The sequence below is a fragment of the Chiloscyllium plagiosum genome, unplaced genomic scaffold, assembly GCF_037043375.1.
Source record: "Chiloscyllium plagiosum isolate Xiang-an unplaced genomic scaffold, Cpla_swu_hap1 HiC_scaffold_47, whole genome shotgun sequence".
Classification (NCBI taxonomy): domain Eukaryota; kingdom Metazoa; phylum Chordata; class Chondrichthyes; order Orectolobiformes; family Hemiscylliidae; genus Chiloscyllium; species Chiloscyllium plagiosum.
Window position 1 is genome coordinate 24,383,350 of NW_028270185.1, and position 21,442 is coordinate 24,404,791.

Consider the following 21,442-nt stretch of genomic DNA (forward strand, 5'->3'; position numbering starts at 1 on the left):
CAGCAGCAGTGTGGTGAACCCAGTCCGGGGACGTCTGGTGTAGGGGGCACCAGTCAGTGGCTACAGCAGAGTGGTAGGTCTGGTTTGGGGCTCCTGGAAGTAATGGTTTAGTTGGGCCCCAAGTGAGGATTCCTGACAGTAGCTACAGTGATTGTGGGCTCATGTTAAACACCTGGCAGTGGTGAGGTGGTGGCTGCAACAGTGCTGACAGGATAGGCCCGAGGCAGGAATCCAGGTACCGGCAATATTGTGGACCTGGGACAGATCTATTTGCACTGGCAATGTTGTGGGCCTGGGGCAGGACTCCGGGCACTAGCGATGTTGTGGGTGTGGGGCAAGACTCCTGGCACTGGTGATGTTGTGGGCGTGGGGCTGGATTCCTGGCAGTGAGCCAGTGACAGAGGCTTTGTGGGTTTGGGCTGGATTCCTGGTGATTGTTGTAGCAGTGGAAGCGTGTTGGGTCTTGAGCGGGACACCTGGCGGTGGTGGCTGTGGGGGCAGTGTTGGGAACACAGAACAGATGACGTGGTGGGTCTGTAGCAGGGCTCCTGTCAGTGGCAGGGAGGCAGCTGTTGCATTGGTGGGTCCAGATCCTATACAAAACTCACAGAGCTATGAGGAAGGAACAAATGAACTCTGTCTTAATTATATCTTCTTATACATTCAGTACTGGAGTGTGGTGACAATTAGTACTTGTCATTGCAATAAGGAAAAATACACTGACAATAAATTATTAATTAATTCATTCATTCATTCAAATTACATCGTTCCAAGGTTTGGTGACCAGAACCCAACACAATTGGTACAATAGCTGTGGCTAAATGATTTCTGATACAGTTACAACATAACCTCCCTGTCCACATTAAAAAGCTAAGTATCCCATACAATACACTACACAACACACATGCACATGCACACACGCGCACACTGCGCATGCACACACACGCGCACATGCACACGTGCGCATGCACACACAAAAATAGAAGTTTCAGGAAAAGCTCAGCATGTCGGCAGCATCTATAAAGATAAATCAGAGTTAACATTTCAGGTCTGATGACCCTTCCTCAGAGCAGTATCCCAAAAGCTTTTTCAAACACTTTATCCGCTCTCCTGCTGCCTCCAAGTTTCTGTGGAGATGAACTCCAAAGTTCCTTTGATCCTCTGTGTTTCCTAGAGTCCTACCATTTATTGTGTACTCCTTGTCAAAACACATTAGCTCACATTTTACAGGATTAAATTCCCATTGCCAATGCTGTGTCTGAGCTACCCATCTATATCATCCTGTAGACTGAGACATCTTTTTGCCTCACTATTTACCACACCACCAATGTTTGTGTCATCTATAAACTTGCAAATCAAACCTCCTAAATTCATTTCTAGATAATTAATATGCAATTAAAACAGCAAGACACAGGCTTTCTGTCAAGTTTGCGTGCGTGTGTGTGTGCACGCGCGTGTGAATGTGTGTGTGCGCGCATGTGTGTGCGTGTGCATGTGTGTTGTGTAATGTATTGTATGGGATACTTAGCTTTTTAATTTGGACAGAGTCAGCATGGATTTATGAAGGGGAAATCATACTTGACTAATTTTCTTGAATTTTTTGAGGATGTAACTCTGAAGTTGGACGAGGGAGATCCAGTAGCTGTAGTGTACCTGGACTTTCAGAAAGCTTTTGATAAAGTCCCACACAGGAGGTTAGTGAGTAAAATTAGGACGCATGGTATTGGGGGCAAAGTACTAGATTGGATTGAAAATTGGTTGGCTAATAGGAAACAAAGGGTAGTGATAAACGGCTCCATTTCGGAATGGCAGGCAGTGACCAGTGGGGTACCGCAGGGATCCGTGCTGGGACTGCAGCTTTTTACAATATATGTTAATGATATAGAAGATGGTATCAGCAATAACATTAGCAAATTTGCTGAAGATACAAAGCTGGGTGGCAGGGTGAAATGTGATGAGGATGTTAGGAGATTACAGGATGACCTGGATAAGTTAAGTGAGTGGGCAGATGCATGGCAGATGCAGTTTAATGTGGTTAAATGTATGGTTATCCACTTTGGTGGCAAGAACAGGAAGGCAGACTACTACCTCAATGGAATCAATTTATGTAAAGGGGCAGTACAGAGATCTGGGTGTTCTTGTACACCAGTCAATGAAGGCAAACATGCAGGTACAGCAGGTAATGAAGAAGGCTAATAGCATGCGGGCCATCATAACAAGAGGAATTGAGTATAGAAGCAAAGAGGTGCTTCTGCAGCTGTACAGGGCCTTGATGAGACCACACCTGGAGTACTGTGTGCAGTTCTGGTCTCCAAATTTGAGAAAAGACATTCTGGCTATTGAGGGAGTGCAGCGTAGGTTCACGAGGTAAATTCCTGGAATGGCAGGATTACCTTACATTGAAAGACTGAAGCGACTGGGCTTGTATACCCTTGAGTTTCGAAGCTGAGAGGGGATCTGATTGAGACGTATAAGATTATGAAAGGATTGGACACTCTGGCAGTAGGAAACATATTTCCACTGATGGGTGAATGCCGAACCAGAGGACACAGCTTAAAAATACGGGGTAGACCATTTAGTTCAGAGCTCAGGAGAAACTTCTTCACCCAGAGAGTGGTGGCTGTGTGGAATGCTCTGCCCCAGAGGGCAGTGGAGGCCCACTGTCTGGATTCATTTAAGAAAGAGTTGGATAGAGCTCTCAAAGAGAGTGGAATCAAGGATTATGGAGATAAGGCAGGAACAGGATACTGATTAGGAATGATCAGCCATGATTATATTGAATGGCGGTGCAGGCTCGAAGGGCTGAATGGCCTACTCCTGCACCTATTGTCTATTGTCTATTGTTTATTGTCTAAAATGAACAGCAAGTGTGGAGATAATTTAACAAAACTGACACATCGACCTGGACCCAATATACCAACCACTACAGCGGACAGCTGAAACAGACAACCGGAAGCGGCAGGGACAGACCACTATAAACACCGGAGGAAACATCAAAGAAGCGCTTCGCAGGAGGCTCGCAAGCACTGATGATGTCGCCTAACCAGGGGACGAAACGTTTGCAACAAAAACTTCCAGTTCGGCGAACAGAACCATAACATAGAACATTATTATGCAGATGATGTTTGCGCATCCTCACCCACATGCACCACCTGCACTTCAACAAATAATAAATCACAGGCTCAAACTAAATGAACACAACTTGATATAAAAGATTGAGGAAGGAGTATTTTCTCTTCTTTGCACATTCAGTAATTTCACCTCAAATGAAAGCAGAACAAAAGCACACTGCAGCCAGGATTCCTGCTCAGCCAGGTACTTGTTATATAAGTATTGCTTTCATTTGCAAACATTTAATTTGTACTGTACAGTCTGAAATGAATGCATGTAAGCATTCTAATCAGAGTTCAGACTGTTGCTTAAGAACTAAAGGATATAGTCCTGGAATTTACCAACATTGAAACATATTCTGGAATGAAGAACAGGAAGGGGTCATTCAGTTCCTCAAGATTGCTCAGCCATTCAAAAAGATCTTGGATGATCGGATTTTCATCTGAAATCCCATTCGCTCCTATTCCTGAAAACTTTTCAACCTTCTCCATGGCAAACTGCCTGCGTCTGCCTTAGAACTATTAAAGGTGTCTGCATCCTACACATTTTCGGGATAGCAGTTCCAAAGACCATGACCCTCTGAGAAAAACTCTTATTGTTTCTATATAAATCCAATCAATTTGTTGCTCTTTTGCCAATTGAAACATAATATGTGATGAATTAAAAGCTTGAAAACCAAGATTAATACAGGTACAATCCACCTAGTCTGTGTCGACCTGTCCAACACTCATTTCATATTATCGAACAAACCTATCATACGATCATAAGATATCTGCTCAAGCCGGGTATACATTTACATAGGTATATGACTTAGAGTGAAAAGAAAACTGGTAATCATCAGAGAACTCAGCGCGGCTTTTCCTTTGGTCTGCGAACCCATCAATGTATCCAGGCTTTGAGAGGTAACTAAGGTTAGATTGTGGATAATGAAAACAAGATGCAGAATGACATCCAGCTGTCGGGGATATCTGAAATGGACAAAATCTTGGACCGACTCAGGAATGGTCACTACTTTCACCACTCACAGAGGTGGTAATTTACTCTGAGCTGCTCAGTAAATTATCAAAACAATTCGGTATAAATGAAACACTGTGTATTTCAGATTCATCCTGACATAAGAGAACAGGGCAGATAAGGGTTATACTGATCATGCTGAAGGTCTTCTTTATGACTCTAATGTGCAACTGAACTTTACCCTGGGTGTGTTCTTAACATGCATGATGCATTATATTAATTTATTGACTTTCTTGAAATGGAATTATGAACTTCAGTATAGTAGGGAAAAGGGAGGACTGCAGATGCTGGAAATCAGAGTCCAGGTTAGAGTGGTACTGGAAAAGCACAGCAGGTCAGGCAGCATCCAAGGAGCAGGAAAATCGACATTTCGGGCAAAAGCCCTTGGTCAGGAAAGTGTTAGGACCTAGAATATACCTACCACTGTTCTCGCTATTAAATAGAGAAAAACCAAGCCCAACATCGCTTTTTTTACAAACAAAAACAGAGGCTGCTGGAAAAGCTCAGCATCTGTGAATAGAAAGTTAACATTTCGGGTCTTGTGACCGTCAGAACTGCTTCAGCTTTTTTTATAGTTGTTTAATGAACTCGTAGAATGGGTACAGTCCTTCTGGCGGGGATGGGGCGGGGTGGGGGTGGGGTTGCATCTTTGTTAATCTCCGCAAAGCAATCTTTCGGCTGTCACGACCCATTCTTTCCCTCTAGCTCTGAATACTTATCAAGTACCTACAATTCATTTGGAATATCTCAGTGAAATTGGATGCAATGAACATAGAACAGTACAGCATCGGAACAGGCCCTTCAGACCACCGTGTCCGTGCCATCCATGAATCCATTCTAAACTAATCCCATCTGCCTGCAAATGTCCATTTCCCCCTATTCATTGCCTGATATTTGTCTAAATGCTTCTTAACCTTTACTATCATATTAACTTCTTTCATCTCCCCTGGCAGTGCGCTCCAGGCACCTACCACCCTCTGTGTAAAATATTTACTTTTGACCTCTTCTTTAAACTTTACCCACCTCACCTTAAACCTTGGTCATGTAGTATTTGACATTTCTAATCTGGGATAAAGCACCAACTATCCACCCTATCCATGCCTCTATCAGGTTGAACCTCAGCCTTCAACCCTCTAGTGAAAACAATCCAAAGTTGTCTCTCCTTATAGCAAATATTTCTCAATCATTAAAGAAACATCACTAGCTTCTTTCTGTTTATCCTGTGGATTTTGAACCCCTCTTTAAAACCTCCTATCAACCTCGGTAAACTAAATAAAACTAATCCAGCTTCTTAAATCTTATTACATAACTGAAACCATTGTTCCCAGATACCATTTTGGTACATTGTTTCCATACACTCTTGGAAGCTGTTCCATACTTTCCTCACGGTAGTGCCAAGAGCATAATAACTTGCGCATGGTGAACCAATGCTTCATAAGGCCACAACATCTTTCCTTTTCTATTCTGTGTCTCGACTATCAAGCCCAGGACTCCGTACCTTGTACCTTCATAAGATGGCCTGGCACTTACATTGATTTGTTCACATATATCCGCAATTAAGTCGAATACAGAGTGCTCACTTAATACTGTTTAATGCTGTGGTGAATGTCTTCCAGAACCTTATTCCTGAAAGGCTAACAATACAAGAGCAAATTTATTGATGAATAATTTTGAACAAATCTCCTGGATGACAAAGAAGATTAAGTACTAGTGTCTGAAAGGAAGCTAAAAATAAACCAAAGGTGGAATTGACTGCATTTATATCATTGATAATGGTAACGGATTAAAAAAAGTGAGATGAATTTCAAAAGCCTGGCTGATGGCTGCCATCACACTGTGCTAAAACAAAGAGAAATCAAGAAGTCAGAACTGTTAGTGAGAATCCTTCTAATGTTTGTTTCCTTGATCCATATTGTTAGACTGAGAAAACACTCCTCCATCCATCAGTTAAAATTTGTGAGGTAGAGAGTACAAATATTTAAAGACCTGTCAACACAAAATGAACTGTGAGTAAATCACGAGAATCTGCTAGTAGACTGAATGACTGAATGCAAGAAAACCTACCAGAAAGGTCAGAATGAGTCAGCGTATATTTATTTAAGAATCCCATGTCTGCCAAATATAGTTGGAATTTTACAAGAGTCATTTGATATGGTTCCACATAAAATATAATTGCCAAAACTGTCTGCAACATGTGGCAGACTTTTGGTTTGGTTTAGAAATGGAACTTGAATGAAAGAACAAAATGGTGCATTTTTTGAATGTTTCTGGTTGAAGGATGGTAAATGCGTTGAAATCAAGTAGAGTGAGGGATGAAAGTTTGTGGATTTGGTGCCAGTCAAGTAAGTCGAAGATAGAGTCAAGACTCTTGGTTATTGTTGGATCTGTACTCATCCAAGAAAATGAGAAATATTCTTTCACTGTTGTAATGTGTGGTTTGTGGATAGAGGACAAATTAGGAGTCAGGAGATGAGTTACTCAAGGTAAGGTTCCTTGCCTCTAAGCCGACCTTGTAGCCAGTGTTTGTATGGTTGGTCCTGTTTAGTTTCAGGTCAATGGTAAACTCCATGACGTGGATCGTGGGTGATTCAGTGATGGCAATGCCATTGAAACATTCACCTCTCGTCCTGTTGCAGCGGGTCATTTCCTGGCACTTGTGTGGCTCAAATATTTCTTGCCATTCGAGAGTGTAACCCGGATTTGTTATATTTGGACAAGCATTGCTTCGGTATGTGAGAAATTGTGAATGGCGCTGAACCATGTTCAGCTATAAACAAACATGTCTACCTCTGCCCTTCTGACAGAGGGAAGGTCATTGATGAAGTAGCTGGATATGATCAACTCTAGGGTGCTAGCCAGAGGACTTCCTGCACAGTTATGTCTGAGCAGAGCACACTGACTTCCAAAAAAGACACCAAACAGTAGGCAGTAACCCTCACTCATCCACCCGAGACACCAATTTCCGTGAACTCTAATTTTGTTGGGGCTTCTGATACCACACTCAGATATCAGGTGCATTCCATCTCAGCTCACCTATGGAGTTCAGCTCTTTTGTTCCTAAATGAACAAAGCCTATAATGAGGCAGGAGTTGAGTTGTGACAAACTGAGAGCCAAACTGAGAGAATGTTGTTGTTCAGCAAGTGCTGCTGATAGCACTGTTGATAATACATTTCCTTGTTTTACTGATGGTTGAGAATTGATAAATATTGCAGTACAGTCATTTCTCCATATCTGTGAGGGTATTATTCCTAAGAATCCCTGTGAATGATTAATTTTGCAATTGCAAAGCTCTTAAAAATAGGTTGAAATGATTAAAATTATCATGGCTATGCAATTTTTGACTGAAATTGTGTTTTTTGTTGTTATTTATACTTTGGCGCAGATAGCAATTTTTGATTTTGCAGAAACCGAGGATTTATTGCATTTGGCCAAGTTGGATTTGTGCTGCTTTTGTGGACTGGACGTAGCTGGCAATTTTCCACATTGACAAGGCGAAAGTGGGTACTGCAGATGCTGGAGATTAAAATCAGGATTGGAGTGGTGCTGGAAAAGCACAGCAGGTCAGGCAGCATCTGAGGAACAGGAAAGTCGACATTTCGGGCAAAAGCCCTTCATCAGGAAAGAGGAATCAGGAACTTTCCACATTGTTAAGTTAATGCAATATGTATTGGAAAAACTTGCTTATGAGATAGTGTTACTTTTATTATTAATTTTTGTCCTTAAAACCTAATGCAGTCTGTGATTAGCAGCAACTGGAAAGTTCTGCATAAATAGATTCAGTTTGTATTTTTTTTCTTCCATCCTAGACACTGCGGTGAACACACTCTGCTGTGACAGCCAAGTAACTAATTTGCTAACTGGTTGAATCTTGTTCCTCCATGTCCATTTCAGCTTTTTTTAATACAACCATGTAGATTCGTAGAAGTCAGGACACTGAGTGCACATCTGAATATTGGGTGAGAGGGGACTCTGGATTGACTCTTGTTAACATGAGCTACATATAAATTGGTACAGGGTATATAAACAATAGAGATGACACATGGTTTTTTGCCTGGTTGGGAAAAGTTTGTGGGCACTGGCACCGGAGACACTGGAAACTTGGCATAGTATGTGGTACATCTGAGCCACACTGGGGCCAATGTTCTTGTGAACAATATCACTTGGGAAGTAGAGAGAGTTTCTGTTAAATACCGTGGAGAAAGGATTCAGATGTGGAAAATGTTTGAGAAAGAAGATGAAAGAAAAATAATAAAAACAGAAATTTCTGTTTCTGCTTCTGGTTACAGCATCTGCAGTTCTTTCGCTTTTTACCGAGAAAAATAGTAATATGGAAAATTAGGGTCAGACATTGGAAGGGATACAGAAATAAACACTGAAGATTAATTGTGATCATAATAACAAAAAGGCAAAAGTAAAGGCTTTATATTTGAATATATATAGCAGTGTGCTAACAAATTAACCGAATTGGCAGCAGACATCGAGGTAAATGAACATGTTCTGAAAACCATGATGGGGACCTGAAAGCAGGTTGGTGAAGTTTGGATCCTGGATGTTGACGGATTTGTGGCAAAGTGGAAGGGAGGCATTGTTAATCAAGAATGGCATTTGTCCAGAAGGCATCAGGATGTCGAAAATATACAGCAGAAAGGGGAGGCACCAGTGGGCTTGGTCTTATTGTTCCCTGTGAGCTGCACGCTGCTCTCGGATGAGCAGCCTCTCTGAGGCTGTGTGCTTTCAAATTCTGGAAGTTGTACTTGAACATGGACTATGGAGGGGCACACAGAATATCCAATTTGACTTAATCTTTCTGATCTGTACATCCTTGCTTGCAATCATCTGCCTGTACTGCTCGTAAACAAAGCTTTTCATCATCCTTTTCTTAAATTCATTTATGAGCTAAGGATAGCACTGGCCGGACCAGCATTTATTGCCCATCCCTAATTGTCCAAAGGGCAGTTAAGAGTCAACCACACAGCTGTGGGTCTGGAGTCACATATGGGCCAGACCAGGTATTTATGGCAGTTTCCTTCTCCAAAGGACATAAGTGAACCAAATGTTTTTTTTTTCCCCAAACAATCTGCAATGGATTTATGGTTATGATACAACACTTAATCCCAGATTTTGCAGAGTTCAAATTACACCACCTGTTGTGGTGGGATTTGAACCAAGGCCCACAGAACATTTTTTGGTTTGCTGGATTAACAGTCTAGCAATAACACCACTAGGCCATCGCCACCCCTTCAGTGGATCTAGCAATAATCAATCAATCAGTCAATGGCCTCCATCTGCACTGTTTTGTCATTTGTAATCAACCAGTAAGGAAATCCTCAGGTGTGAGGTGTCATTTTCATCCTTCATTGCCTTAATTTACTCCGTATTTTACATCTCTGTTTTCTTTCTCCGAAATTAGCAACCCCTTTCTCTTTCAGACCGGGCGTCCACACCATCTATTCTCCTTGCCCCTCATCTGCCTTTGACAAAAGTATAAATAACAATTTCCATCACCTGTCAGTTCTGAAGAGTTAAAGCATACACTCTGCTTCTGTCTCTCCACAGATGCTGCCAGACCTGTAGTCTTTTTCTGGCACTTTCCATCTTCCTTTCAGATTTTTATCTATTTAAATTTGATGAGCAAATGGCTTAAATTGGGTGTTGAGTAAGTGACATGATTAATTAATGACCTCCAAGTTAAAAAAAATCTTAGGCTAGCAGTGGCCCCAGTGTGAGTGAATTCGAGATCCAGGTGAAAAAAAGAGAAGACTAGATTTGATACGAGAGCATGAAATGGAGTGCTGACACCCGCTACAAGTGCATTTCCTCCTCGCTTTACCCAACACACCCACACAGCATGCGCCTGCCAATCCCACCCCCACACTCCCCCACTGCATGCTCCTGCCCTTCCCACCCCTCAGAGCCCCACTGCATGCTCCTGCCCTTCCAACCTACACACCCCCACCACACGCTTCAGCCTTTCCCACCCACACACTCCCCCACTGCACGCTCCTGCCCTTCTCACCCCGACACTCCCGCAATACACGCTTCTGCACTTCCCACCCACACCCTCCCACTGCATGATTTTGCCCTTCCCACCTACACATCCCCCAATGCACGCTTCTGTCCTTCCCACCCCCACACATACCCCCACTGCACATTCTACCCTTCTCACCCCCATACTCCCCAACTGCACACTTCTGCCCTTCCCACCCCCACTGCACGCTTCTGTCTTCCCACCCCCACACTCCCCAACTGCAAACTTCTGCCCTTCTCACCCACACTTCCCACTGTACGCTTCTGTCCTTACCAACCCCACACCCCCCCCCCGCATGCTCCTGCCCTTCTCACCCGCACACACCCCCACCTCACCTTCATGCCCTTCCCACCCCCATACTCCCACCACGCACTTCTGCCCTTCTACCCACACGCACCCTCACTGCCCACTTCTGCCTTTCCCAACCCCACACAACCCCACCTCATGGTCCTGCCCTTCCCACCCCCACTGCACGTTTCTGCCCTTCCCACAAACACCCTCCCCCATTGCACTTCTGCGCTTCCCATCCCCACACCCCTCCACTGCACGCTTCTGCCCTTCCCACCCCCAACTACATACTTCAGCCCTACCCACTCCCATACCACCCCACTGCATGCTTCTACCTTCCCACCCCCACACCTTCCCACTGCACGCTTCTGCTCTTCGCACCCACACCCCCAATGCACACTTCTGCCGTTCCCACCCCACACCCTCCCACTGCACATTTCTGCCCATTCTACCTCCAACACACCCTCCACTGCACGCTTCAGCTCTTATCACCCACACACCCCCACCACACACTTCTGTCCTTCGCATCGAAATACCCCGCCTCAATCCTGTCTGCTGAGCCCCCACCTCACTTGTGAACGAAAATATTATGTGCTTCAAATCGGCTTTTAATATAAGTTATTTCATTGTGTTAATGGTCTTTAATCTCCCTCGTCGCCCTGAGGAATTGAATGATTGAATAAAGCCAGATGGGGCAGGGCAGCATCGAGAGGCCTGATCATCAGGAAAGGTACAAAGACTTTGAACTAGAGGGTGTAGCAACAGGTAAGTCTGGAGGTTGTGAAATAAATCAATAAACCGAACTATCCTCTGTGTGTGCATGCAGCCAGAGTTTACAACAGCATAGCTTACTTTGGAGAGTGAATAGACACAGATATGTCCACAAAGCTAGATCACATTTGTAGAAGAGAATGAGGTGTTTCACGCCAAGGATCAAGATATCGAATCAGGTTGAGTAAAGTCGAGAAATAACAACGGTATAAATTCATTTGTATGAAAGGTTTATAGATCTCTAACCATGAATACACTATAGGGTGGTGTCATTTGGAAGGAGAGTTCAATGTATTTCCTGGCTTTTTTTGTTTATGCTTGCCAGAAAGCAGACTGACCAGATTTACTAATGTGCTGCCAGACATGACTTTTTAAATTTCAAAATTATACTAAATTCACAAAAATAACGTAAAATATATTTTAATATCTTAAAAATATCTTTAAAAAGAATCAAACAAACATTGGAGTTTGACTTTATCCAACAAACAAACCAAAGGCATTTCTTACCCGACTAAATCTACAAGTATTTGAGAGACTGGGAGGGTCCATTAACTGAACAGAGCAGCATTGAACTTTGGAAGGAAGATCTCCCCACGACACCTTGGCAGTAGTTGGCCAGAGCTTCAATGCATCCCTCCGCACGTATTCCTGGAACTTGGAATGTTCCAGTCTGCAATACTCGGTCAGGGTCAACTCCTTGCTCTGGAAGACCAACAAGGTTCGGGCAGACCAAAGAGTGTTGTTCACTGCATTGATGGTCATCCAGACACAGTCAATATTCCTCTCGGTGTGCACCTCAGTAAACAGAGAGCAGAGCACAGACTCCTGCATAACGGAGCTGCTTGGGACGAAAATCAATATAAACCACTGCTTCTTTCTCCAGACTTCCTTTGCAAAGGCATATTCTAATTAATGACGTCCTGATAACAGGGATTGCAGGTAACAGTGATAATGAGTACAGCCAGCAGAGTGGAGAGTGACAGATTGATAAGTGCGGCATTTTGAGTTTATCTCTTTCCTTTGATTCAAGAATTAATTGCTGCATGTTCTTCCCTAATATCAACTGTTTAGCAGGGTTTACTTGTAAACAGTAGGCAGTTAAGACTGTTGAAAGGCTGAGGAAAGTATAAACAACCTTTGTGGTGGGTGGGGCTGCTGAAGCTTGAACAGTCAGTTAATTGGGGCTAAGATTTAATCTGTTTAAAACCGAACTGCAGCGGTTTAGAAGGCAGCTCACCACCACCTTCTCAAGGGCGAATAGGATGGGCATTAAGTGCTGGCCCAGCCAGCGAAGCTCAGGTCTCATGAGTGAATTTAAAAAAGATGGCTTCCAAAACAACTGAGGTAGGTAATATTTAGAAAGGGACTTCTGTGAATCCAACAGAGTGCAGTTTGGTAAGTGTGGGAGGGAGTTTTGTTTTCACTCTGCTGTCTTATTTTCTGAACAACTTTCCCAAATCGGGCCAAGGCCCAAGAGCTGACAAATTATTGAGGGATTTATTGAGGGAGAAGTAAAAGTCAGTGAATAAGAGGAGACTGAAGTTAAGCTATTGGCAGTACGGGTCTTTCTTCTATAAGGCAACAGTTGCGTTCCTCTGCATCCCCGTGTTATAAAAAATCACTACACCTGTTCAGTAGAAAGTTTGCTGTATCTCAACATCGTTCAGAATTCATCAATTGTAATGCAGCGAATTTGCATTGACAAAACACACCTTATATCAGAACGACCTTTACCTTTACGATTAAGAAATTAGAAGAGTTAGCAAGCAACATTAACAGTATAGAGAAGGAGACCCAGCAAGTTCACACACTGGAGCAGGGGGAGGGGACAGTCTGGAGAAGAGCTCACAAGAAAGAAATGTGCCATCACTGGAAAACCATATATTCATTGGTTGGTAAGTAGTTTCTATATTGAAAATCTACTCTAAGTTACTTTCAGATTTAATGTAAATAGAAGAAATAGTTTACAGATAATAAAACTAAAAACCAGTAACAATTTAAAAATATTGAAAACCACTTCAATAAAATAAAGATGCAGAACTAGGGGATGTGTTGTATCTGCATGATGTGGTAACTGGTGGACCCCATTGTGGTTCGAAATGACTACATCTGCAGCAAGTGTTGGATGCTTGAGGAGCTCTGGCTCAGAGTTGCTGAGCTGGACCCTGAGCTTCAGATACTGCAACACGTCAGGAAGGGGTAGAGTTACCTGGCTGCTGTGTTCTCAGTCATAGCCCTTAGATTAACTACCTGGAATTCTGTCAGTGGTCAAGGATGAGGGGGCATGACTACGAATGAGGCAGGTAGAGCAATCCAGCAGGTCCTGCTGAAACAGTCCCAGCCCTTGAGCTTGTGTAACAGGTTTGAGGTCCTTGCTCCCTGTATGGATGGGAAGAAAAATGTAGTAATAATCGGTTATAATATAATAATACCCAGGACAAAGTGGGGGCTTGTTAATCAAATTGGCAAGGGTAGCCTTGAGAAAGAGTTTACTGCACCTTGTTTTCTCCTGACCTGCTCTTCTGATCTTTTAATTGCATGAGTGTTGGTCTCATAGCTGAGCGCTGAGAGATCTGCCACTTCATGACATTATAGATTATAGCTCAGTGCAGTTCTTCTATGCTCACGGCCATCAGACTTTTTGGTTGTCAGGTTTCATTTGCTGAATCTGTTTTGTGTCCAACCTACTTAGCATGGTAGTAGAGCCACACAGCACGATGACGGCTGTTCCCAGAGTGAAGACAGGGTTTTGTCTCAACTTGCCGGTTCCTAGATTTGATTGAAGAGGATTGTGCAGGGTTGACAGGGAGGCTCATTGTCATTGTCATTTCCAGTGCCCAGGTTGATGTCTGGTGATCTGTCTAATTTTTGTTTTTAATTACTCTGTAATAATTATTTCATGTAACTGAACAATGCGTTCAGCCACTTCTGAACCAGTTAGCAATCCCCCATATTTCAATGCCTCTGCAATTTCCTGCAGAATATTCTGTGTCAGGAATAAGTCTGGTTTTACTTTGCACTATATGCCAATGAAGGGTCGCAGTATTGAGACCAGGTTGACGGGAGCTCATCTAGAACTGGGTTGTGGAGATCAGTGGGACTGACAGGATTTCACGAGGCAGCTGTCAATATGGCAGATGGCCAAGTGCATTATCACTAGACTCTTAAGCCAGAGATGCCAGATAAAGTTCTGGGTATCTGGGTTTGAATTCCACAATTGCAGATCATGGTATTTGAATTCAAGAAAAATCTGAAATTAAGAATCTCATGGTGACCATGAGACATTATCATTTATCAGAAAGACCTACCTGCTACACTGATGTCCTTTCGGGAAGGGAGCTATCATCTTTACCTGGTCTGGTCTACACATAACTCTAGACCCACAGTGGTTGACTCTTAACTGCCTTGTGAGTAATTAAGGATGGACAATAATTGCTGGTCTAGTCAACAATTAGCGAGTTTTGAGAAGATTTGTAGCTCAGGTTGATGTTCTGGATGTAGGTTTGCTGGCTGAGTTGGGAGGTTCATTTCCAGACATTTCATCACCCTGCCAGGTAACATCATCAGTGGGCCTCAGGTGAAGCAGTGTATATGATTCCTGCTTTCTATTTATATGTTTGGGTTTCTTTGGTTTGGTGATGTCATTTCCTGTGGTAATGTTATTTCCTGTGGTGATGTCATTTCCTGTTCTTTTTCTCAAGGGATGGTAGACCCCAACTACCACATCCTGAGAAAAAGAACAGGAAATGACATCACCACAGGAAAAAAACATCACCACAGGAAATAACATCACCAACCCAAAGGCACCCAACCATATAATTAGAAAGCAGGAATCATGCATACTACTTCGCCTGAGACCCACTGAAGATGGTACCTAGTAGGGTGATGAAATGTCTGAAAATGAACTTCCCAGCTCAGCGAGCAAATCTACATCTAGTCAATGATGCCCACATCCTGTGAATTAAAACAGAACAAAATCTGATCTGGAGAATTCATCATGAGTTTCAATGATTTACTGATAGGGGAAAGGAGGGAATGCTATCCTGTTTAACAAGACAATGCAATACTGTCTGTTTACCGCTCTTATTAATATATATCTATTATAGAATCTGGGAATACCTGTCACCAGCATTGCTGAAGAATTAAACAGGGAAGAAGATCTAACATCTCACCAAGTATTAGAATGGACACAGGTAGGTTCACAAGGTGCTGTGACACATCATTTTTGTCTTGAAATGAGCCCCTGGACCCACGCAAGAACCTGCAGCTCACATAGAATGGGGGAATAAGATAGATTGTGTAGAAAGAAAGAACTGAGTAAATCCCTTTGTTCTTCACTCTGGAAGAGGAGAACATGTGGATGGAGTTCAGAAGGGACTGTGAGGAATTTGCACAGATTGATATAGGAAATGGCGAGGTATTAGAGGCTCTGTTGGGTTAAAAACAGACAAATCTCCTTGCCTGGATGAGTTGCTGTGAGACATGAGGCAGGCTCTGACACAAATTCTTTATTCATCTCTGGCTATGGGGGAAGTGCCAGAAAACTGGAGGACAGCTAATGTGGGTTCACTTTTCACGAAGGGTGGAAGAGATGAACCAAGAGATGACAGACCGTTGAGACTCATGTCACTGGCAGCAAGTTATTGGAGAGAATTAATATCCACTTGGAAGGGGCTACATTAATTTGGCAGTCAGCTTGGTTTTGCCAGAAGGAGGTCAACAAATTTCTTTGATTTTGTTGGAAAATGTGATCAAGTGTGTGGATGAGGGAACTTTGGTTGATGTAATTTATATGGATTTCAGCAAAGCTTATTACACTGTCCTACATGGGAGAGTGAGAAGGTTAAAGCGCATGAAATTGAGGGAAACTTAGTGAGATGGATCAGAAACCAGCTTAGTAACAGGACAGAAAGGGTAATGGTAGAAGGCTGTTTGAGTGATTGGGGGCCAGTGCCCTGTAGTGTACCACAATGATCAGTACTGGGATACTTATTGTTTATTATTTACATAAATGATTGAGATAAAAATGTTGGGAAATGTTAAGCAAATTTGCAGACAATACCAAGATTGGTAGGGTGGTTAATTGTGAAGAAGATGGTTGTAGGTTACAAGAAGATACAGACAGATTGGTCAGATGGGCAGAGCAGTGACAGATGGTATTTAAACTGGTAAGTGTGAGGTGATGCTGTTTAGAAGAAAGGATGAGGGAGTGTTCAATCAATGGCAGGACCCTGGGTAGCTTAGAGGAACAGAGCGATCTTGGAATAATTATTTACAGATCCTTGAAAACAGGCATTTGAACAGGATAGTTAAAAAGGATGATGGGACACTAACTTTCATCAGCTGTAGCAGAGAATGTAAGAGCAAGGAGGTAACGATGCTGCTGTACAGAATGTTGGTTAGGCTATAGATGGAGGAGAGGAAGGATGTGATGGCATTGCAGTGAGATTCACCCCCATGATGTTGCCTGAGATGGAGCAATTAAGCTAGATAAGATTGGCTTGTTTTCCTTACAGCAGCGAAGACTGAGGAGGAACATGATCGAAGTGTATAAGATTGTGAGGGGTATAGAGAGAGTGAATAGAGAGTAACTGCTTTCCTTGGTTGAGGGTTCAAGTGACAAGGTTTTAGGTTAAGAGGCAAGAGATTCAGAGGAGCTTTGGTGAAGAAACCTTTTCACTTAGAGGTGATGGGAATTTGGAATGCACTTCCTGGGAAGGCAGTAGATGCCGGAAACCTTACAAGCTTAAAAAATATTTGCATGACCGCTTGAAATATTATAAAATTCAAGGATATGTGGCAGGTGCGAGAAGTTGGGATCAGGGCAACTTTAATGGCTGTTATGTCGGTGTTGACTCAATTCATCTTTTCTGCACTGTATAACACTGTGATAGTGATATGTTGAGACCTGTTACAGTCACAGGTGGAGGGAATTCCTGAGTGCTGAAACTGTCCAATTTGGTATTGAGACTGGCAGGTGGATAGAGGTAGTGACTCAGAGCAGGGTCTTCCTGAACAACAATGACACACCAAGGAGGCTACTCCGTGTGGGGAATCAGTAAGAATCAGTAAGATTTGTCCTCTGTGTGGGGACAAATTTTTCGGGAAAAGATAATCATTGGCAATTCCATAACCAGGAGATTAGAAGAACTCTTCGAAGGACATGAGTTGTGAAAAGGTCATGAAGGGTAAATCACCTGTCTAGTACCAAAGGGAAGAACATTGTGCTTATAGAAGGAATGTTCTAATTAAACACAAGAATTATTAGACAAGGCTTCAGTGTTTCTGATTTCTGCATCATTTTGCACTGGTCTGTTTGAGGAGACGAATGTGAGGCAGCTGTGGTTAAGGCCTTGAACAGGAGGAAAGTGTTCATGTTCTTGGGTAATTGAAATAGGTTCAGAGAGAAGGAAAAGGAAGCCTGTGATTTTAAAAAAATCTTTCATGGGGTGTTGGCATCATTGGCATTTATTGCCCATCTCTAATTGCCCTCTGATCTCCGAAGCCAATTCATGGACACCTCCTCCTACTCTCCCCTCGACCACGACCTCACCTCCCATCAGTAAACGATCATCTCCCAGGCTTTCCACAACCTCCTGAAATCTCCCGTCCAGAACCCCTAAACTCATGGTTCTACCTCGTACCCAAAATCTACAAACCTGACTGCCCCAGTCAGCCCATTGCCTCTGCCTGCTCCTGCCCCACCAAACCTATCTCCTCACATCTGAACACCATCCTGTCCCCCTTTGTCCAGGAGCTCCCTGCCTATGTTCGGGACAGCATCTCCATCTCCTCCATGACTCACCATGGGCATCCAATCCCTTTACATGTCCATCCACCATGGCTAAGGCCTCCAAGCTCTCTGTTTCTTCCTTTCCTACTGACACAACCAGCATCCCTCTAACAACATACTCATTTGATTGGTGGAAATGGTCCTCACCCTCAACAATTTCTCCTTCGAATCTTCCCATTTGCTTCAGACCAAAAAAACAGCCACGGGCACCCGCTATGCCTGCCTCTTCATCAAGCATGTGTTACTTCTGCTGTTACTCTGGCACCACCCCTCATCTGTTCCTCCGCTACATTGATGACAGCATCAGCACAACCTCATGTTTGTTCCCACGAGGAGGTTGAACAGTTCATCAACTTCACAAACACCCTCCACCCTGAGCTTAATTTCACAAGGACTATGTGTGACACCTCATTTCCCTTAGTTGACCTCTCCATCTCTACCTCCCGCAACCAATTTAACACGGACATCTATTTAAAATCCACCAACACTCACATCGACCTTGACTACACATCCTCCCAAACCCCACACCAACCCCCACTCCTGTAAAAATGCTATCCTTTGTTCCCAATTCCTCTTACTGCACTTTTTCTACTTCCAGGACGAGCAATTTCACTCCCGGACATCATATATGGCCTCCTATTTCCAGGAACACAATCTTCCCTCCCACGTCATCAACAATGCCCGCTAGCACATCTTCTCCACTTCCCACACCTCTACCCTTTAAACCCGCCCTCCCAAATGCAACAAGGATAGAACGCTCCTGCTCCTCACCTTCAACCCCACTAATCTCTGGAAACAGCGCATTATTCTCTACCAATTCCACCACCTGCAACCATTCCCCCACTGTCAGAGATATATTTCCCTACCGACCCCATCTGCATTCAGGAGAGATCATTCCCTCTGTGACTCCCTTGTTAGATCCATGCCACCCTCCCACCAACCCACTGTCCACCTTCCCTTGCTACCGCAAGAGGTGTAAAATGTTTGCCCACACCTCCCTCCTCAGCTCCATTCAAGTCAGAGATTTTCCTCCATATCTACACATCACATCTACTGTGCCCATTGCTCTCGATGTAGTCTCCTCTACATCTGGGCGACAGGACGCCAACTCATGGACTATTTCACAGAATATCTCTGTGACACACGTACCAAACAACTCTGACACCCCGTGGCCGAACACTTCAACTCCCCCTCCCACTCTCCCAAGGGCATGCAAGTCCTGGGCCTCCTGCACCGCCAAATCAAAGTAACCTGACAACTGGAGGAAGAACACCACATCTTCCACTTAGGGCCTTCCAACCACACAGCACAACATCGACTTCACTAGCTTCCAAATTACCCCTGACCCCACCTCATCCCAGATCCAACCCTCCAACTCAGTACTGCCCTTTTGACCTGTTTGTCTCCCTTCTCACCTATCGGCTCCACCTTCCCCAACAACCTATCACTATGATCCTCCGCCTGCATCCACCTATCGCTTTAACAGCGACCAAGATAATGGTTTGGGGTGGGGTGTGGAGTGTGTAGGTTGGAGACAGAGTGGTGGTGTTTGCATTGTAAGCTCTTCTTGTCAGCGAAGGAGTTTCTGCCCCATCTGGTCAAATCCATTGACCATATACTTGGAAATGGAAAGTTGCTTTCACCATCTCTATAAGCATAATGCATTTTGAGATATTTGGCTGCTACTGAGTTAGTCTCATGACCAGAAATCTGCCCTTTTTTGCTTCAACACTTTCACTGACTCCATACAATGACAGGGGAGAAATTCCATAAGGGTGACCTGTCTGGGTATGTCTCCATGCCGTTGGAACTTGTGTTCAGGTTGTAAATCATGTGATCTATGATAGATATTTTAACAAAGTCAATCTTTCTGAATGAAATGGGAGGTTTTTTGTTTAAGTTGTGTGGACTCGATACAAGGAGACCCATTTCTTGATGGGTTTTGAAGGATGACTGAGTTGGTCAAAGAGGATTCTTTGTAAGTAAACTCTGGAATGTATATTTCAAGGTCATTTAATAATGGGTGGGGTGATCAGAGGTGGCTATCATAGGTAAGATGAAGGTAAGTCACGTTTGACAGATATAGTCAATTTTGAAGAATAGGGAAAGGCAGATTGTACAGGTTTGAAGACTGTGCTCAATAATGTGGTTACACGTATACTCAGTATAAGAGGAATTAAAGCCAACTGATCAGAAAGATTATAATGTATTTTATTTATATTTGTGCTCACAGATCCAGACTCCACAATCATTGAGTTCTTGACAGAGTGTAAACGTTACCAGTTATTCCGGTTGACAAAGTTCTACCAGGACAGACTTGAACAGGCGATTGAAGAAGGGGCGGATGGTGTCAGCTCATTATTAACATACAAGAAGATTTTCAGTGGAAAAGAACATTTAGTAAGTGGAAGGGACAAAGACTGGGTCCCAAATATATGTAAATCTCAAGATTTACAGAAATACAGCAAAGGAAATGCTGATAGCCTCATGTTGCAGTAGTATTGGCATTATTAATGAATCACAGTCATCAGTTCATCAACAACAAATCCAGACACGGAATGAGAAAAAACACCAACAGTTCAGTGCTTCCAGAACCTCAGATAAGAAGTCACTTGATTCTCCTAAGTCTGTTACACATAAGATAAGGAAAGTTAGTTTTCACAGTTATAAAACACTCTTCAACATTTTACAACAGAAATAGGATAGAATTAGAATACCTACAATGTGCAAATAGGCCCTTTGGTCCAACAAGTCCACATTGACTCTCCAAAGATTAACCCACACAGACCCATTCCCCTATCCTTTTTTTTATATTCATCCCTAACTAACACATCTAACCCACACGTCCCTGAACACTATGGGCAATTTAGCATGGACAATTCACCTGCACATCTTTGGATTGTGGGAGGAAACAGCAACACCTGGTGGAAACCCACACAGACATGGGGAGAATGTGCAAACTCCACACAGACAGTCGCCCGAGGCTGGAATCGAACTCAGGTCCTGTGAGGCAGCAGTGCTAACCATGCCACCCACAGATCTGCCCATATTTATTGTTTGTATCTAATTCTTCTGCCTATACTGATTTCTTTGTTTATTTTAACCAAACTTTACTGATTCATGCTATATAGTTTAAATTAATTGGTTTCAAAAGTTTCAGTTGAATTTCTGTCAGACTTCCTTAAGGCTGCATGGCTTAATCTTATCTCTTTCAAGATAATCAGTGATTTTTCAAAGTAACTGTTTTATAAAGGCATTGCTCACAGTTTAAAATAAAGAAACAGGCTCAATTCAGTTTTTACATCTGAACTGACTGAACAATCAAATTCATCTTATTTCCCACAAGGGTGTACATATGCAGAGATAGGACCAGCCACAAATCTTCACTTTCATCATGAGTCAGATGGCAAAGGGAGAATGACATTGGGTTCTACAA

At 43.2% G+C, this 21,442-nt stretch overlaps 2 protein-coding genes across 7 annotated transcripts in view; one reads left to right on the forward strand and one right to left on the reverse strand.

The window, feature by feature from the left end:
* The window catches only part of LOC148136016 (uncharacterized), a 62,196-nt gene extending 50,152 nt beyond the window's left edge, over window positions 1–12,044 (reverse strand). The window contains exon 1 of the mRNA XM_087984101.1: window positions 11,721–12,044. Within this exon, the coding sequence (XP_087840227.1) occupies window positions 11,721–12,044 (324 nt within the window). The remainder of the gene's footprint in view (window positions 1–11,720) is intronic.
* A 401-nt stretch (window positions 12,045–12,445) lies between these two features.
* Window positions 12,446–21,442, forward strand: part of LOC122545856 (NACHT, LRR and PYD domains-containing protein 3-like) — an 88,985-nt gene continuing 79,988 nt past the window's right edge. For 5 of the 6 annotated variants that reach the window (XM_087984095.1, XM_087984100.1, XM_087984097.1 and 2 more), the window contains exons 1-3: window positions 12,446–12,557; window positions 15,320–15,406; window positions 20,240–20,406. In XM_087984095.1, coding sequence (XP_087840221.1) covers window positions 15,397–15,406; window positions 20,240–20,406 — 177 coding nt within the window. In that variant the 5' untranslated portion in view covers window positions 12,446–12,557; window positions 15,320–15,396. Of the gene's footprint in view, window positions 12,558–13,074; window positions 13,109–15,319; window positions 15,407–20,239; window positions 20,407–21,442 lie in introns of those variants that run through there. The other variant, XM_087984096.1, reaches the window with a different exon arrangement.